This window comes from Vombatus ursinus, unplaced genomic scaffold (assembly GCF_900497805.2).
Source record: "Vombatus ursinus unplaced genomic scaffold, bare-nosed wombat genome assembly UNPS02014831.1, whole genome shotgun sequence".
NCBI classification, from domain to species: Eukaryota; Metazoa; Chordata; class Mammalia; order Diprotodontia; family Vombatidae; genus Vombatus; species Vombatus ursinus.
The window spans coordinates 1,285,970-1,303,122 of NW_020954609.1; the positions used below are offsets into that span (position 1 = coordinate 1,285,970).

The 17,153-nt window shown below is 40.8% G+C and overlaps 1 protein-coding gene across 3 annotated transcripts in view; it reads right to left on the reverse strand.

The window, feature by feature from the left end:
• GAB3 (GRB2 associated binding protein 3) overlaps window positions 1–17,153 on the reverse strand; it is a 161,211-nt gene that overhangs the window by 6,147 nt on the left and 137,911 nt on the right. For all 3 annotated transcript variants that reach the window (XM_027838952.1, XM_027838951.1, XM_027838953.1), the window contains exons 7-9: window positions 15,667–15,748; window positions 11,670–11,772; window positions 9,297–9,410 (exon numbers count right to left, since the gene is read on the reverse strand). In XM_027838952.1, coding sequence (XP_027694753.1) covers window positions 9,297–9,410; window positions 11,670–11,772; window positions 15,667–15,748 — 299 coding nt within the window. The remainder of the gene's footprint in view (window positions 1–9,296; window positions 9,411–11,669; window positions 11,773–15,666; window positions 15,749–17,153) is intronic.

Below are 17,153 nucleotides of genomic sequence, written 5' to 3' on the forward strand. Positions count from 1 at the left end.
CCAGCAAAACTGAGTGTAATCAATGGGGGTGGGGAGGTGGGAAGGGGATTGACATTCAATGACAGAGAGGAATTTAATGCATTCTTTTTATTTATTTATTTATTTTGCTAGGCAATAGGGTTAAGTAACTTGCCCAGGGTCACACAGTTAGTAGGTGTTATGTGTCTGAGGCTGGATTTGAACTCAGGTCCTCCTGACTCCAGGGCCAGTGCTCTATCCACTGCACCACCTAGTTGCCCCTATTTAATGCATTCTTGGGGGGAAAAAACAGAGCTAAATAGAAAAATTGACTTTCAAATACAAGACTCAAGAGAAGCATGAAACAGTAAATAGGAAAGAGAAATCATAAGGGACTTATTGAAGTAGAACTGTTTACATTCCTACATGGAAAGATGATATTTGTAACTCATGAGATCTTTCTCATTATTAGGGTAGTTGGAGGGAATATATACATACCTACATACATATAGATAGATAGATAGATAGATAGATAGATAGATAGACAGACAGACAGACAGACAGAGGGCACAGGGTGAGTTGGATATGAAGGGATGATATCTAAAAAATAAAATTGAGAGGTGAGAGAGGAATGTACATACTGGGAGAAGGAGAAAGGGAGAGGTAGAATGGGGCAAATTATCTTACATAAGAGTCAAAGCATTTACAGTGGAGGGAAGAGGGAAGAGGTGATAGGGAATGAGTGAACCTTACTCTCATCAGATTTGGCTTAAAGAGGGAATAATATACACACTCAATTGGGTATAGAAACCTATCTTACCCCAGAGGAAAGTAGGGGGGAATGGGATAAGAGAGGGGGGAAGGTGATAGAAGAGAAGGTAGAGTGAGGGAGGGGGTAATCAGAAGCAAACACTTTTGAGAAGGTACAGGGTCAAAGGAGAGAATAGAATAAATGGGAGAGCAGGATAAGATGGAGGGAAATATAGTTAGTCTTTCACATCATGACTATTATGGAAGTGTTTTGCATGACTACACATGTATAACCTATATCAAATTGCTTGCCTTCTCAATGAGGGTGGGTGGGGAGGGAGGAAGGGAGAGAATTTGGAACTCGAAGTTTTAAAAACAAATGTTAAAAATTGTTTTTACATGTAACTGGGAAATAAGATACACAGGCAATGGGGTATAGACATCTATCTTACCCTACAGAAAAATAGAAGGGGAAGGGGATAAGAGAAGGGAGGGCAGATTGGGGGTAGGAGTAATCAGAAGGCATACTTTCTTGGGGTGGGGGAGGGGAGAGAGATGGGGAGAAAATTTGGAACTTACAATCTTATGGAAGTGAATGTTGAAAACTAAAAATAAATAAATTAAAGAAATAAAAAATGAGCCTGATCATCAATGAAAGAAAGTCTATTAAAAAAAGAATCATTTGAGGAATTCTTACAAAAAATAAAAAGACCCTACAAGTTAGCAGAATATCTAATTTATAAACCTTCAAAACAAGAGAAACACAAAAAGGAAAAATAAATACAATTATCAAGAAAGTATCAAGCAATAAAACCAATTCTCTCATGTTGTGATCATCACTGTTTTTATAGTAATTGGACTAATGGATAAAATGCAGAACAAAGAAGGATCATTCAAGGGACAAAAAAGCCCTAATTGGCTGAAGAATTAAGGGAATGTTAAAGAAAGAAAAGCAGGGAAGAATGTAGAGGTAAATTCATAAATTCATTATTGGCTATATCCCATTATCCCCTATAAGTGAGGCAATATCTTATGTGGAAAAAAATAACACAATGAGAAGTTGCTCTAGTGTGTAGAGAAGCACCCACACACAGCATAGACATAAACAGAGAAGAGACAGCTATTTTCTTAATCCATAAACAAGAATGGGGAGCTATGGGGTCATAGAAGGGGAGGAACTGGAATGAGGGGATTAGAGAGTTTCACCCAAGAAGAAGAAATGAAAGAATGCATTCCCATGAAAGTGGGAGAGGAAGGAATTCCATGAATGTGGCAAAAGACAGGGACGTTATAATGTGTGCTGTCTGGGGGAAGTAGGAATAATAGAAGACCACTGTCTCCAAACCAATCTTGTACTACTCAGAACTGCATCTTACCCCAGGAGAAGGGATGTATGGGTTGCCAAAGACAACCAACACCCAAGGTGGTGGTGGCAAGGGTCATAGACCCAGAGATAGAATGCACTGGGCTTAAGAGCGGTGAGAGATCATGGGAAAGGCAGAGGGGTTGTCTGGATCTCCTGACTTGAGACACAAAGTAATTCCACCAAATGAAATAGCTTCCTTAAAGAAATGTTATTTCTAAGTGAAGCATAGCAAAAGGCTCACCAAAAATAAGGAAGCAAGCAGTCAATAAATGAATGCATGAATACTCAATAGGAAAGGAGAATGGGATAAGACCTGCATGTGCAATAACATCGAAGTGAGGTAGAGGAGATTGCTCAAATTTGACACCCCAGAAATTCTACCTCTTATGAAAGACATAGCAATTTTTTTAAATAATCAAAGGAAATTCCCAATAAGCAGAGAGGGAATAAAAGAATTATAGTATCATAACCACAATGATATGGTAGCATTCCAGCCTCAAATTGTATTGTAAAGCAGGAATTATCAAAGCTATTTGGTGCTGGTTAAAAGTTAGAAAAATAGATCACTGGAACAGTCTAAAGCAAGGGTGGGGAACCTGAGGCCTTGAGGCCACATGTGGCCCTCTAGGTCCTCAAGTGTGGACCTTTGACTAAATCCAAATTTCATAGAACAAATCCCCTTAATAAAAGGATTTGTTCAGTAAAACTCAGACTCAATCAAAAGGCCGTACCCAAGGACCTAGAAGGTCACAGGTTCCTCACCCCGGTCTAGATAATCAAGAATTAGAAACAATCAAACTTAAAAACCCAGCATTCAATAAACTCAAAAAGATAAACTCTATGGGGAAGGGTTCCATAATAAAGCTAGAAAGCAGCTTGACAGATTGCAATAGAGTATTAGTGTGACATAAGAAATAATGAATCAAGAAATTCAATGAGAAACTGTTGTAAGTGACTTCATTCACCTTAGAACTGCAGAAAAAGTCAGCCAGCTTCTCCCACTGAGCAAAGCCAGTACAGAACAGTATAGCTTTCCAGTACCATCAGAGGCTGCCAGGAACATCAGTAGCCTGCAATAATCTGTGCTCAGAGGCAGTAGGAGCAGAGAGCTCACTTAAGAAAGCTCCAGGGTGGGGAACCTTGAAAACCCCAAGGAGCAGCAGCAGCAATCAATGCCATGTCAATCAAACATACATGGTACCTCAGTATACATATTTTAGATGGCCTAGTCTCAGGGGCTCTGAGGTCCCTAACAAGAGTGTTCTAAGATACCAGAGAGGACCTTGAAGATACCAGAGGACCTTGATCAAGCATAGCCAATCACCTCATCCAAGAGAACAGGATGGGGCAGAGCCTGGCTCTAGCACAAAATTCTAATTCAATTCAGGAACTAAAGCTGGAGAGATGAGTAAAAAAAAAAAAGACCCTGCAATATGAAAAATGATTGCAAATCTAACTCCATAACAACTGTAGGGAAAGACTGAAGGGAAAAAATGGATTTTCCCCAAGAACTAAATGAATACCTAGGAGAAATAAAGTGAAAAGTTTAAAAAATGAAATAAAAGCTCTGGAGGAAAGAATTGGAAGGAGGATAGTTTAAAGGAGAAAATATTTCAAGAAATCATAAATCAAAACTGCCCAAATCTATTAGAACCAGAGGGCAAAGTGAAGATAGGAAGAATTCACTACTTACCTCCTGAAAGGAACTCCAAAAGGAAAAGTTCTAGGAATGTCATGGCTAAAATCCAGAGCTCCCACATCAAAGAAAAAGTTCTGCAGGCATCCAGAAAGAATCAGTTCAAGTATCAAGGAACCACAGTCACGTTCCCACAAGACCTGGAAGTCTTTACTAAAAACCAGAGGAGATCTTGGAATACAATAGTTCAAAAGGCAAAATATATGGGCTTACAACCAAGGATAACTTAATCTGTAAAGCTGAGTATGAGGAGGGGTCTGGGAAGAGAAATGGGCCTTTAATGCAATAGAGGGCTTTCAAGCATTTCTGGTTTAAAAAAAAAAAAAGACCAGAGCCTAATGAGTAGGAATTTTGAAATACCGACAAGAGTCTAAAGAAACCTAGAAAGGTCAGTTTGTTAGAACAGTTAGAATGGGAGTGATAATGCATGCTAACATTCTAATAGGTGGAAAAGAAACTAATGTCTCTGCAGAATCTTGATGCCTTCAAAGGGCATTGAGAGAGTTAAATGAGAAAAAAAGGAGGTCTTGGGGGCAATGATGTTTCTGTTTTGAGAGTCTGAATTGGGGAAAGAAGCTAAAAGGAGGAATATACTCAGGAGTGTGTAGGTAAATGTTTAACAACTAGCTCTCTGAAAAAAATGTACACACTAGACACTTTTACCTGCATTAACATTTTCTTCATCACTTTCTTAAGTCCAGTCCAAGAGTTAGCAAATTATGGGTCCCTGGATCATATCTAGCCTCAAGAGACAGCCAGATAAGAATAGTTTTTACATTTTTAAATACAATCAAATTTTATTTTAAAATGCAAAAACCATTCTTAGTTCTTGGGCTGTACAAAAACAGGTGGAGGGCCATAGTGTTGTTGACCTCTGGTCTAGACAATCAACAAAATAATAAATCAAGCTCTGATTTGTAGCATTTGCCAATTTCCACATAAATGCTCACATTAAATATTTAACAATTCTTAAATTGACTCTCAAGAGCCAATCTGAGCTGGTTCCAGTATACCCCTGGATATATTATTGTAGAAATGAAGAAGGGGATGGAACTTCCTATTTCCCATCATTGGGGTATAGAAGAATAGCATGTAATTATGGAGGAAAGAGTGGGAGGAGTGGGCATCAGATGAGCCTCACCTCTTATTTGAAATGAACAAAAGAGAGTCGAACATACAACACAGGCAATTTGGTGAAAAAATGCATCAAACTTAACAGGAAACAAGTAGGGGAGGGTAGGGAAAGGGAAAGATAACACCAGGGGGAAAAGTCACAAACAAAACAAACTTCCTGATCCTAAAGGGAGGATTAAAAGGTGGTTGGGAGAAGGGGGGAGAGGAATAAAAGAAAAGAAGTAGAAGCTAAGGAGGTGCCTTAGATTGTCTCTTAGACAGTTGGGGAATAGCTAACAAATTGTGGCATATGAATATAATAGAATGTTATTGTGTTGTAAGAAATGACAAAAAAGACAATTTCAGGGAATCCTGGGTAGCATGAACTGAGGCAAAGTGAAGGGAGTAGAATCAGGAGAATAATATATACAAAGACAATATATACATTGCCAAAACAATAACAACAACAACAACAACAACAACAACAAACAACCAACTTTGAAAGGCTAAAGAACCCTGATGGGAGCACTGCCCCACCCTGTCTCCCAAGGACCAATGGTGGAGCATGGTGCCTACCTGCTGCCAGAGAGGGAATGGACTCAGGGGGTAGAGTGAGACAGGCATTCTTGGACACTGTATGGATTATTTTTGCTTGACTACAGTTATCTGTTACAAGTTTTTTTCTCTACTTTTCTTACTCTTGGTTAATGAAGGAGGAGAGTGTTAAGCAGGAGAGTAGAGGGAAATGAGGGGGTTAGGACAGCAAGTGGCAGTGGGAATTGAGTGTATCACACTGACTCCATCTTGTGACTCAATTCTAGAGCTAGCTCAGTTTCCTTTCTATTCAATTATGGGTCTAATCCAATTTGTCTTGTGAGGAAACTATTCAATTGTGGGAACTGGGAGAAAACCTTATTACATTGTTTGAAACTAGCCTTGCATGGCTGGGAAACTAGACCACCTCTACCTGCCATTTAGAGACCCTTAACCAAAGACCTGTGTTATGCTGAATAGAAACTTATTCAGATCCAAAGATTGATGCAAGGAGTTTTCTCACAATTGTACACCTCAAGCAAACCATGTCTTATCTGAAAACTGGCTCCATACTGATCAATCAGTTATTATATCCATGTTCCTTTGATTGTTTATAGATACTTGGGGAGCAGGACGCCTTCTTTTCTGAATTCAGGGAATTGCACCTGTTCACTCTTCCCCTCCCAACTTGGAAAGTCCCTAATCCAATTAGAAATCAGATTACCTAATATTGTATTATGTTGTCCTTTTAATTAATTGGCTTTATTTGATTAATTGTTTTTAAATGCATAAACGTCTTTTCTGTCTGCACTCTAGGTCGAGCCCTAAGCTGAGGAGGTCTGGTCTTGCTTTGTTAGGCAATTGGCATGTATTGTTTAATAAATTAATGTGCTCAGAAGATCAAATCTTTGTTTTCCTCAGTCATTTCATCTTTTACCCACCACAGTTTTTGGTGAGCCATGCTAGGTTAAGTCAGGATTTGGACCCCAGCTGACAACCTTCCAGAAAAACTCCCTAGAGATCTCCAGTTAATTTTTTACTGAGGGGCTTTTTTACGAAAGACTGCCTCTAGAGGTAGGACTCCTGCTCTCCATCCCTTTTTCTTTTGAACTCTGGTAATGTTTAGGGTTTGATTTTTGTTTTTGTTTGTTTCTATTTTGAGGAGTAGTCTGGGCCCCCTGCTGGGATTGAGGAAGTGTAGGTTTAGAATTAGTTTTCCCCTCAGAAGTTTACTTTTAAGAGGTTTGGATCCAGTTTTCCCATGGATTTTTAGTTAGTTTTCCCAGGAAGTTTGGTTTCCCCTTAGGGTTTGGGAGGTAGAATTAAGTTTTAGGTTTTCAGAAGTTGTAACAGAAGATGGGTTCTAGCAGTAGCAAGATTCCTGTGGGTTCCCCCTTGGATAGATTTTTTGATAGTATGAGACCAGAGGCAATAGTTATGGGAATGACTAAACAGCATGCAATTGAATTATGTGACATCTGGCATAAAACTGCAATAGATTCAGTTGATAATTTATTTGAGCTAATTCAGCTTTTATCATTATTGCAAATTAAAGAAATTAAGACTAGTCATTGAAAAATCTTATTCTGATCAGATGAACTTTTGGTTTTGCTGGGCAGCTTTAAGTGATACTTTAAGTGATACCACCCCCTGAAAGGGGCTTCTTCCTTATATCCCGTCTGTGTGTGTCTTATTGTTTTGTCTGTATTTTTGTGTCTTTGTAAAATGTAGGATTTTTAAAAGGAAAATGCAGCCAGCTAGAAAAACTGCCAAAAAGCTGCAGCCAAAAAGTTTAGAATGCAGGGGAAGATTAATAAAGTTTCATACCTGAAGCAGTTGCCCTAATAAACAGAACTAGCTCCTACTTTAGGCTTTCAGCAGGAGATTAGGTTATAAGAAAAGAAAAAATCCTGTAAGACACTTTCCTCCCCTGTCATTTAAACCTTAGCCATGTTGAAATTACAGAAATAAAGTCAGATAATAAAAATTTGTAGAACTGCTAAAAACATGTTAGCAAATTTTGGTGGTTTGGAGATTAAGGAGTTTGGAGATGAATCATTTTCACTTAGCAACATATGCTGAAATATCTTAGTGAGTTTGGTGTACTGCGCTATAGAATATAAGGAAAAAAGGAATTAAATTTTATAAAAGTTTTAAGGGTAAATAGTACTTAGATCAAACCCCCCCCCCCCCCATTGATAACCCTATTGTTTTAGTGTAATGAAGGAAGATGGCTAGTTTGAAAGCATTGGGGGGGGGGAGAAGGTATATGGTTTGCATTTTTAAATTCATCTGAAACTTAAATAGCTGCCTCTCATCAACCTTTCCTTGACCATGAAAAAGAAAAAAATTGTTTAAATCAGACCCCTGAGCCCCTCTTATCCAGGCTCAGAAATTCCCCTGTGACTCCCCCAGCTCAGACCCTCCCCCTCTGACCCTATTAACTTTTCTTATCTCAGATAAGGTTCCCAAATAAGTGTGTTGGACAAAAAATGCTGGAAAAAATGCAGGGAAACTTAAGCTTTTAAAAGAATGTGATAAGAATAAATATTTGAAAACTTAAATATTCAATGGGGTATATTTGGTTTTAAAACAGATAATAGAGAGAGAGAGAAAGAAGAAGAAGAAGAAGAAGAAGAAGAGGAGGAGGAGGAGGAGGGGGAGGAGGAGGAGGGGAAGGGGAGCCATTGTAACATTTTTTAAAACACAAAGAGAATAGGCGGGCAGCTCGGTGGCACAGTGGATAGAGCACCGGCCCTGAAGTCAGGAGGACCCGAGTTCAAATCTGGCCTCAGACCAAACACTTGACACTTACTAGCTGTGTGACCCTAGGCAAGTCACTTAACCTCAATTGCCTAAAAAAAAAATTAAAAACAAAAAACAAAGAGAATAGAAGAAAGTACAGAAAGAAGCACAAAATTTTGAAAATAACACATAGTATTTATTGTATTAAAAAAAGCAAATGGTGTGAAATGGACATCGATGGGTTTATATATAAATTTGTTTTTATTCTTCTGTGTATATGGAAACATGCTATGCAAGTTTGACTGATTTTTCCTTAAAAGGTATTGAAAGTTGGGTTTCATTTGAAACTTGATTGGCTCAGGGAATTAGAGGTTCAGGTTGTTGACATCACTTGAGTACAAAAGAATCACAAGGAGCCCCAGTGTTTCCTGATGTCTGGCAGGCAGACCATAATAGGCAACTGAAGGGCAGGAGAGTTTCATTTAGGTGAAGCATCTCAGATATCCTCAATGCAAGTCCTTGTTGAATATCCTTTCCCCTGTCCTTTTGTTAATTGTTGAATGATGCGTGAGTGCCTCATTTTGTTCCAATATTGAACATAAACTATGAGGGGCTTGGTCTAAGCCCAACTCAAAACACCAAGATATACAAGCAGTTAATACAAATATATAAGAATAAATAATCTTTGTCACAAGGGAAGGCTTGTTGGGTAGGGGAGGGAGGGAGGAGTATATATGGAAATGAATGTTAATTGATGTGATCAATTTCTTTAAAAAATTAAATACTTGACAGCTACTGGTCATCTGATGGAGGTTCCCTACTGTTGGCAGCATCTAGGGGCATGAAAATGGCAGTTCCACTTTATCTGATATTGGATACAAATGGACATGACTCCTTCCCCTCCAAAATAAGCCCCATCCCCACTCTTATACACTCACTAGTATCTGAGCAAAATTAAGTTCCCAAGACCCATTGGGACATCATATGAACTCTAAACTTGGGGCAACTTCCCAAAAAGGAAAGGAATAATGAAGTCCTCCAAGGATATATAAGGAGATAGTAGAACTTCCAACTTGATGGTTCTTACAATGGTACAGACCCAGGGCTAGAAATACCTAGAAAGTAGATTCATACCTTGAGCACTGGAGATGGAGAAGCTGGATTAAAATCCAAGGCTAAATAATCAAGGCTGAATTTCTTTGGCCAAGAAAAAGTGCCCTCACAAGGGGAGTGTCCTTGTCTGTGTTCCTGCCAAAAAAGAAACATTCAAGAACTGAGCAGAATACAACCCAGCAAAAGGAAGGGAGGAAGTTCTTAAGTTCAGGGCATTGGTGGCCATGGTGTAGGACTAGGTTTGTGAGACCAGTTCTCAAGAGGATGATCGTTTTCTCCCAGGCACTGCTTTCCAATATGGCCTAGCTCATCCACAACGGTATCTGCCTTCATTTGCACTGGGCTCCAGCCTTCAACCAGCCATGCATGACTCAAAGGAATGCAGCTGCATTATGTTTATCAGTAAACAATAGAACTTGATGAAAATACAAGTGTCATGAATTCAGCTCTAATAAAGAGATAAAATATTGAACAAGGTAAAAGAAAATTCAAGCACCTGGGTACAAAGTAAGTACCTCTGCTAAAAGGCAAATGTTATCTATTGACCACCGCTTAAATTCACTAAGGTTTTCCTTACCAGGGTTGCCCCCTTTCCTTCTTGACTACAGCCTATCTAAAGTCACTGTATACTTCAGAACATCTGTAGTTACTACTTTCCCTGCTTGAGGAGGTGAAAGTTTTTAATTATAATTTACCCTAATTATCATTAGGACAAAAGTCACATTCTGCTGATTCCCCCTACTATCCAGCTAAGTTCAGGTAGGCTCATCATCTCATTGGGGATAAATGAGGATAAACTGAGCCACAGCAACTCTTTAAGACCATCAACTACATCAACAAGGGGTTGGAACTTATGTCAGTGGAGGGGGTAGCTACCAAAATAAAAGCATGGCTTCTTCAGGGCTCCTAAAAGTACTGCAGTGAGGAGTTGATCTGGTTCTGCATCTTGCTGCTCCCAGAGACCCACCATGTCTATGCTTTCTATACTTGGAAAATTTTCCCACTGCTACAAACCTCTCCCCTCCAAGGTCTGGCCAAAATGAGAGTAAAAAATATGGAGGCATATGGAGGTACAAGCTCCTTGGGTTGTTTCATTCTTATCAAATAAAAGGCTACTTTGCCACAAAACCAACTCTATGTCATGCCCTTCCAAGGAACTCCTTCTTTCAAGGTAGATAGCTTTTGTTCAAGTCTACAAATTTTTTTTTGCATCAAAAAACTTCTCAGGCTTTCTCAACTTATCTCATTCTTGCCAGAATCTGATTCAAGGGGGATTTTCATCATCAACAGTGGGGAAAACCAATGTGTGTGTCAGGGTGAGACTCTGTCCTCTCTTTGCCTCCCACCAGGACTACCCTTGAACTTTAGCAGGTCAGTCAGGGTCTCTCTGCTCCTGGGCTTCACAAGCTTCACTTGAATCATCTCTGACTTCTGAAGGTCAAGATCAACTTTTTAATATCCTTTTTAACAGTGGTGTCCCACTAGGACATTCCCAACAGCCATTTTGAGGTGTGAGAAACATTAGGAAGATCATAGTACAAGTACATAAGGCTAAATAGATTTGCAGTTAAATGCTAAAATAGTTGCTTCCCTGGAGGTTACTATTCCTAGATTTTTGTCTTTATTTCTTGTCCCCCCTACTCACTATCATTGGCCTAGATCCCCCAAGTTCAAAGAACTGGGAGAAAGGCATGGCTAGTGAGGGCCCAATTTTGAAGTTACGCTTCTATAAACTCCCTTTGATATAGCTGATGACTGTGAAGACGTAACCCCAAAGACTCTCTTTCTCATAGTCCTCTTGTAGACTCTGTCTAAGCTAGCTTCCCAATGAAAGGCCCATCCAGTGTAGGCAAATGTTGGAGCATTGGTTGAAAATTAATTTCTGAACCTATAATCCCTGCTATGACCTTACCTACCCAGCCATTCTTAACCAAAAACAGTTCTACTGTCCACTGGAGCCAAGGAGAGTCATGGGCTGGAACAAAGGTAATCTGGGGAGCCAAAGGTTAGGTCTTGGGAGGAATAGTATTGAGGGTGATGAGACTGCATCAAGGTGATGATGCCAATTACAGAAATGTTCCAAATATTATTGGTCTTTCATTTTCCCAAAGACATCACCAATCTTGGTATGAAGGTGTCAGAACTTTCTTCTTAGAGTTTGCCAACGAAATGCTTCTTAAGTTCTCTTGGAATATCTTGGTGTGATTTGTGGGCTAGCAGGGAGAGAAGGAGAAAGGCAGACTACAATAGTTTCTGTTATTGAACCTTAAGTTTCAGACCATATAGAGTTGGTGTCCTTTTTTTTTCTTTTTTTTTAAGAGCACAAACACACACATAACACATTTCTTAGAAAAAGAACTTGTCAATATTCCATCCACATGCAAAATACGTTACCATTTGAATGTAACTTTCTTCCTCTTCTCCGGAAACTGAATTGGCAAATAATCTTGCAGAATTAATCCCATCTCTTTCTGGAGAGAGAAAGCTGGTTCGGTTGCTAGGAAGAAAAACATAGAGGATATTAAGGAAATGTCTTACAGATGCTTTGAAAACCAGCCAACAACTGACATGGAGACCCATATGTAGAGGAGATCCCTTTTCAGCTCTGGTTTTTTAGCAATAGACTCCCCCACCAACAGGTTCCCAGAGACCATTACTTTCATTCCTTGGGCTTGACCTCAAAAGTCTCAATAGGAATTTTTAGCTAGGACTTAGAAGTGACAAAGACACCTGGCACACATCTGGAGAAATTATCTTGCACAGCAACTGGTGTTTAGTTCAGAAATTGACTCATTGGCTCCTCCAGCTGCATAGCATGACTGTCCAGTCCCAAGACAGGCACTGATGTTTGTTGTCTGTAGTTCAGAAAAGGCTGAGGTTTGGGCTTCAATCCCACCTGACACTATCTGTATGACCTTTGGCAAATTGTTTTGCCCCCATGTTTATTCATCAATCAATCAGTCAGTCAAAAAATATTTAAGTGTTTATTGGATACCAGGCCATGCTAAGTGGGGAAGGGGGGGCAGAGGAGAGGAGCTAATCTTCTAATGGGGGAGGCAACACATAAATCACTACATAAAACAAACACAAAGCAGATGCAAAAAATGGACCTTTCAATCTAGAATTTGGCCCCAGAAGTGGACACTTTTAAGCCCTTTGAGGGCAGGACCTATTTCTTTTCTGTTGTTTTCTCCTGTTGTGTGAGTGAGGCTGCCTAGTAAATGCTTGTAGATTGATCAATTGTCTCTGAGTCCCAGATTCTAGCACAGCACCAACTGACAGAATAAATACTTGTGGATTGACTTCAGTAGTTGGCATGAACTGAGTAGATGCAGAGCCACCCTGGGATGAATCAATGGGAACAATTTACTTCCCTTACAGGACAATTATTCCTAGGACCACAAACAATTCCCTAACAAATGGTCATTCTTAACCCAAGTAGGGCCCTTTTGCTAAGGTGTTGCCACCTCAGCTCATGTCCCCAGCCTTCAGCTGACAGATGACCTTGCATTGCCTTGGGGACGTCTGGCTACCTCAGCTGGGCAGAGCTCTATCAAGGGGAGTTGGGCCTGATGGTCCTGAAAATAGAGAAGCCCAGCCTTCCATGAGGTGCTCTTCAGAAGAGAGATGGACTTTTTAAGAGGTTGAAAGTGGAAGGCTTCAGTTATCCATGGTTGTGCCCCATGTGCTGAATTGCCACTAATGGAGCATGCTGGGAAGACTTGTCATGCTGGGTCAGTGGCACCAAGGGGTGGCATGTGAGAAAGCAGGACTGTTCTTCATGATGGGAACTTACAAAAGTTAAAATTCAGTTGTTCCCCAGGGCTCTTCCCAATTCGGCTCCAGCCTGATTTCCCATCACTCCCCCTCATACAACCTCTATTCCAGCTGAACTGGCCCACAAGCACACATTCCATCTCTTGTCTTCATGCCTTCCACAGGCTCTCCCTGTTGCCTACAATGTTCTCCCTCCTCCCTTCCACCTTGGGGAATCTCGAGTGGTTTCCAAGACTCAGCTCCAGCATCACCTCCTTCCTGAGGTCCTGATTCCCCACCCCACCCTCCCCCACCCCCCAGGTGTTACTGCGTGCTCTTCCTTCCCTGGAAACTAGCTTGGATTTACTTCATAAAGAGAAGTTGCTGCCATCTAGCATTCAAGGTCATCAACTTCCCTTCTCCATCTCCTCAAACTTTCCAAGACAATATGCTTGCTATTCCCTTACCCAAGGGGCTAATTCCCTCTGTCCTTGCAAGGAAAATAGCTTTACCTTCCCTGGACTGGCCTCCTACTTTCTCCCTGCTGTTCCAAGTTCCTAATCACCCCGAGGCATGACACAGACCGCCTTCCTGTGCCTCCAGAAATCGGCCCTGAAGAATTTCCCTTCACTTTGGGCTTGACCCACTTAACTCTGCTTCTGATCCTGAGAGGACTGACTGGGTCACGTCATTCATTGCCTGACTTTCCACGTTTTCTCGTGGCAGCAGTAGTAGCTGACTAAAGCAGAAAGGTGTAATTAAACCCACATAATGAGCTTAGAGAAGTTAGACCCCAAAGATCACAGACTGTTAGAGATACAAAAGGGACCTTCTAGAATTTGGCCAGAAACCAAAGTCAAGCTCACTGATTTCTACTCGACAGACTCCATTTTGTTACCTTTTTGGAAAACTAGCATCTGCCCTTCTTTAAACCCATGGTAGAGAAAGGACTATCCTTGGAATCAAGAAGACAAATACTACCTCTGACACATACTAGCTGTGTGACCTGGCACCTCTCTAAGCCTCTGTTTCCTTATCTGTAAAATGGGGCTAACCTAACCTGTAATACCTCCCTCATAAGGTTGTTGGGAAACTCAAGAAAAGAATGCCTAAAAGCATTTGGGAAATCTTAAAACACTATAATAACATCAATTGGGTTTTAAAAATCACTATCCTTTTATTTTATTTTATTTTTTTGCATTTATCTGTGTGCACTATGTTTGTTCTGAAGAGAATGTAAGGTCCTTGAAGGCAGGGACTATTTTCCTTTTTGGCATCCTCAGCATCTAGCACAGTGCCTGGTATGTAGCAGGAACTTAATAAGTGCTTGTTAAATTGAATGGGAAAAAAATGTTCTCAATAGGCCATTATAGGAATTCACATGAACTTTTTTGGAAATTATTTCTCTTTTTAGCTTGTACTATTTCTGGGAATAACAAGCACCTGAAATTTGCTACTGTTTGGGTGAACCACTTTTCCTTTTGATTTGTCTTTAAAACTTCCTTCTTTCCCACTCTTAAATGATGGTTCCTAGTTCTAAATCAAAGTACAAAGGCAAGAAGATGAAATACTCAAGTCAGCTAGGGGCTATCCTTAGTGACAGAAGGGAACCAAAAATCCCGATACCCTCTTTATCTCCTAGAGGCGATTTGTCTGAAGTGTGGGAGGGAACCATTATTGCTAAGATTCGAGAGCTGTTTAACATATTCAGTAGGATGAAAACTCACCCCATCAATGATGGAGCACTAGTGCCTATTGGACCCAAATGATCCAAGGATTGAGGTAAGTCCTTTAGAGTCCAGAACAAATTCTTCACTCATTCACAGCTCTGCCTTTCAATTAATCAACAAATATTTATTAAGTACCTAGTACATGTCAGACATTGTGTTACTTGCTGGGAATACAAAAAGAGGTAAAAGGTACTCCCTGCCCTCAAGGATCTTACAAATCGAATGAGGGAGACAACATGCAAACAAAGCAGGTTAGATTCAGTATAATGGGAAATAATTAACAGAGGGAAAATAATGGAATGAATATGGGTTAGGGAAGGCTTCCCGTTTGAAATGATTCCTACACCCTGGTGTATTTACTGGAGAGTATGCTGATCTTAAGCTTGCAATCCAGGGCAACTGAAATAATCCAACAAGCCCTTATTAAGCACCTACTGTGTGTGTGTAATGCCCTATACCAAACACTAAGGAGACAAAGATGAAAAATGGCACTGTCCCTGCTTAGACTTAATGAGGAATGTAACAAAAGAAAGGAGAGACTGTCCTACCACACCGGAATCCATCTAGTTTACTTTCATTTTTCGGTCAGGCCAAATCCTACTTTCACCAGAGAAGGCTTAATTTCTAAGTGGTCTTTGGTGTTATGGAGTATGTCCATGGCAGGTAACTGCATGGGGTTGGGGCAGGACCTGAGATCACAATGGGTCAATACTGACTGGAAGGATCCCCAGATAATGTAGGGGGCATGCCTGTGTAATCTACATGGGGATAGTTGGTGAAAATCCTGTTCTCTGGGCTTCTATCAATCACCATTCCATACTAAACTGGGGGGGAGAAAGAAAAAGAGACGGAAGGAGAGGGAGAGGAGGAGGGAGGGAGAAGAGAGAGTGTGTTTCATGACTTACTAAGGCACAGTCCAAGTCCTGGTCAAAGCTGAATGCTCCCGGATAGTAGAGAGGTTCCCCAGGTCCAGAGGGGGTGGGCGTGCTACAAAACAATAAAATCTGACAGTTAGATTTCAATTATCCATAATAAAAAGATGAGACTATGGCATAGATAAAAGGGATGAAGGTTATGCACATATCATTTACAATCCAAAGTTTTAAAGGGCATTTCAACCACCTTTAGCAGTCAGCTAGCCAAAACAACTGATTCCTTTTTCCTTTCTTCCTTTGCTTTCCTCACCCACTCTTTGGCAGGTATCAGAGAGTAGGGATGTCGGTAGAAGACATCCTGGAGGAGAAGAATGGGAAGAAGCCAAGTACCTCAGGATTCATAGGCTAACTCATTAAGAGCTAACCAAAGGATGAATGGATTTTAGGACCACTGTAAATGGAAGAGAAGAGCAAAGAGGCAGTATGATCTAGTTAGGGCATAGGACTTAAAGGCTAGGAAGACTTGGGTTCAAATCTTACCTCAGACCCTTACTAGCTGAATGACCCTGAGCAAGTCTCAACCTTTCTGGGCCTCTGATCCTATGAGCCTAGGCAGTGCAAGAACTAGATTTCACAGGTTTTAAAAGGATTTTGGGGTTGGATATATAAATATATGGGAATTAGTGAATGGGAAAACTCCCCCATAACAGCAATTAGTTCATTTGAGTCCAATTTCTTCATTTAACAGAGGAAGAAACTGAGGCCCAGAGAGGGGAAGTTATTTGTCCAAGATCACACATAAGATGATAGATCTAAAACTAGAAGGGACTGTAGAGGTTAATCAGTCTGACCTGCTCTCTCCATTTTACAGATGAGGAAACTAGGGCCCAGAGTGGTGAAATAATTTGTTCCAGGGGACACAGGGGACTGTGGGATTCTAACTCAGGTGCTCTGACAATGAAGCTAAAACTGTTTTTCACTAGAGAGCCCTGCCATCAAAATCCTAAATTTAAAAAACATATTCAAGTTAATAATGCTGTGTGTAATATTCTCTCCCAAATGCCCTGGCTACAATGATTGTACAAAATATCCAATTTCCCTTGAACACTATGCAAGAACCATAGTACGTGAACAACAGATACTAGAGGGCGTGGTTGGTACCTAGACCTGGTCAATGCTTCATATGCAGAGACCTGTGATGCAGGGGGAACTCCCTCCCTCCTGAGCTATGAGAGACTGGCCTCCCTCCCTCCTGAGAGATGAGGGGACTGCCTAGCCACTGCCCCCCTATTCCAATCCTGAGGGATGAGAGGGCAGCCCTTGGTGACTCCTGAGAGGCCTTCCTCCTGGGATGGGGGTCTTCCCTCCCTCCCTTCCTCCTGAGGGACAAGAAAGAGGGCCTCCCTCCCTCCTGATGGATAAGGGGTTGGCCCTCTCTGGCTCCTGACAGGCCTATCTCTTGATGGAAGCCCTCCCTCCTGACAGACCTATCTCCTGTGTTGGGACCTTCACGAAGG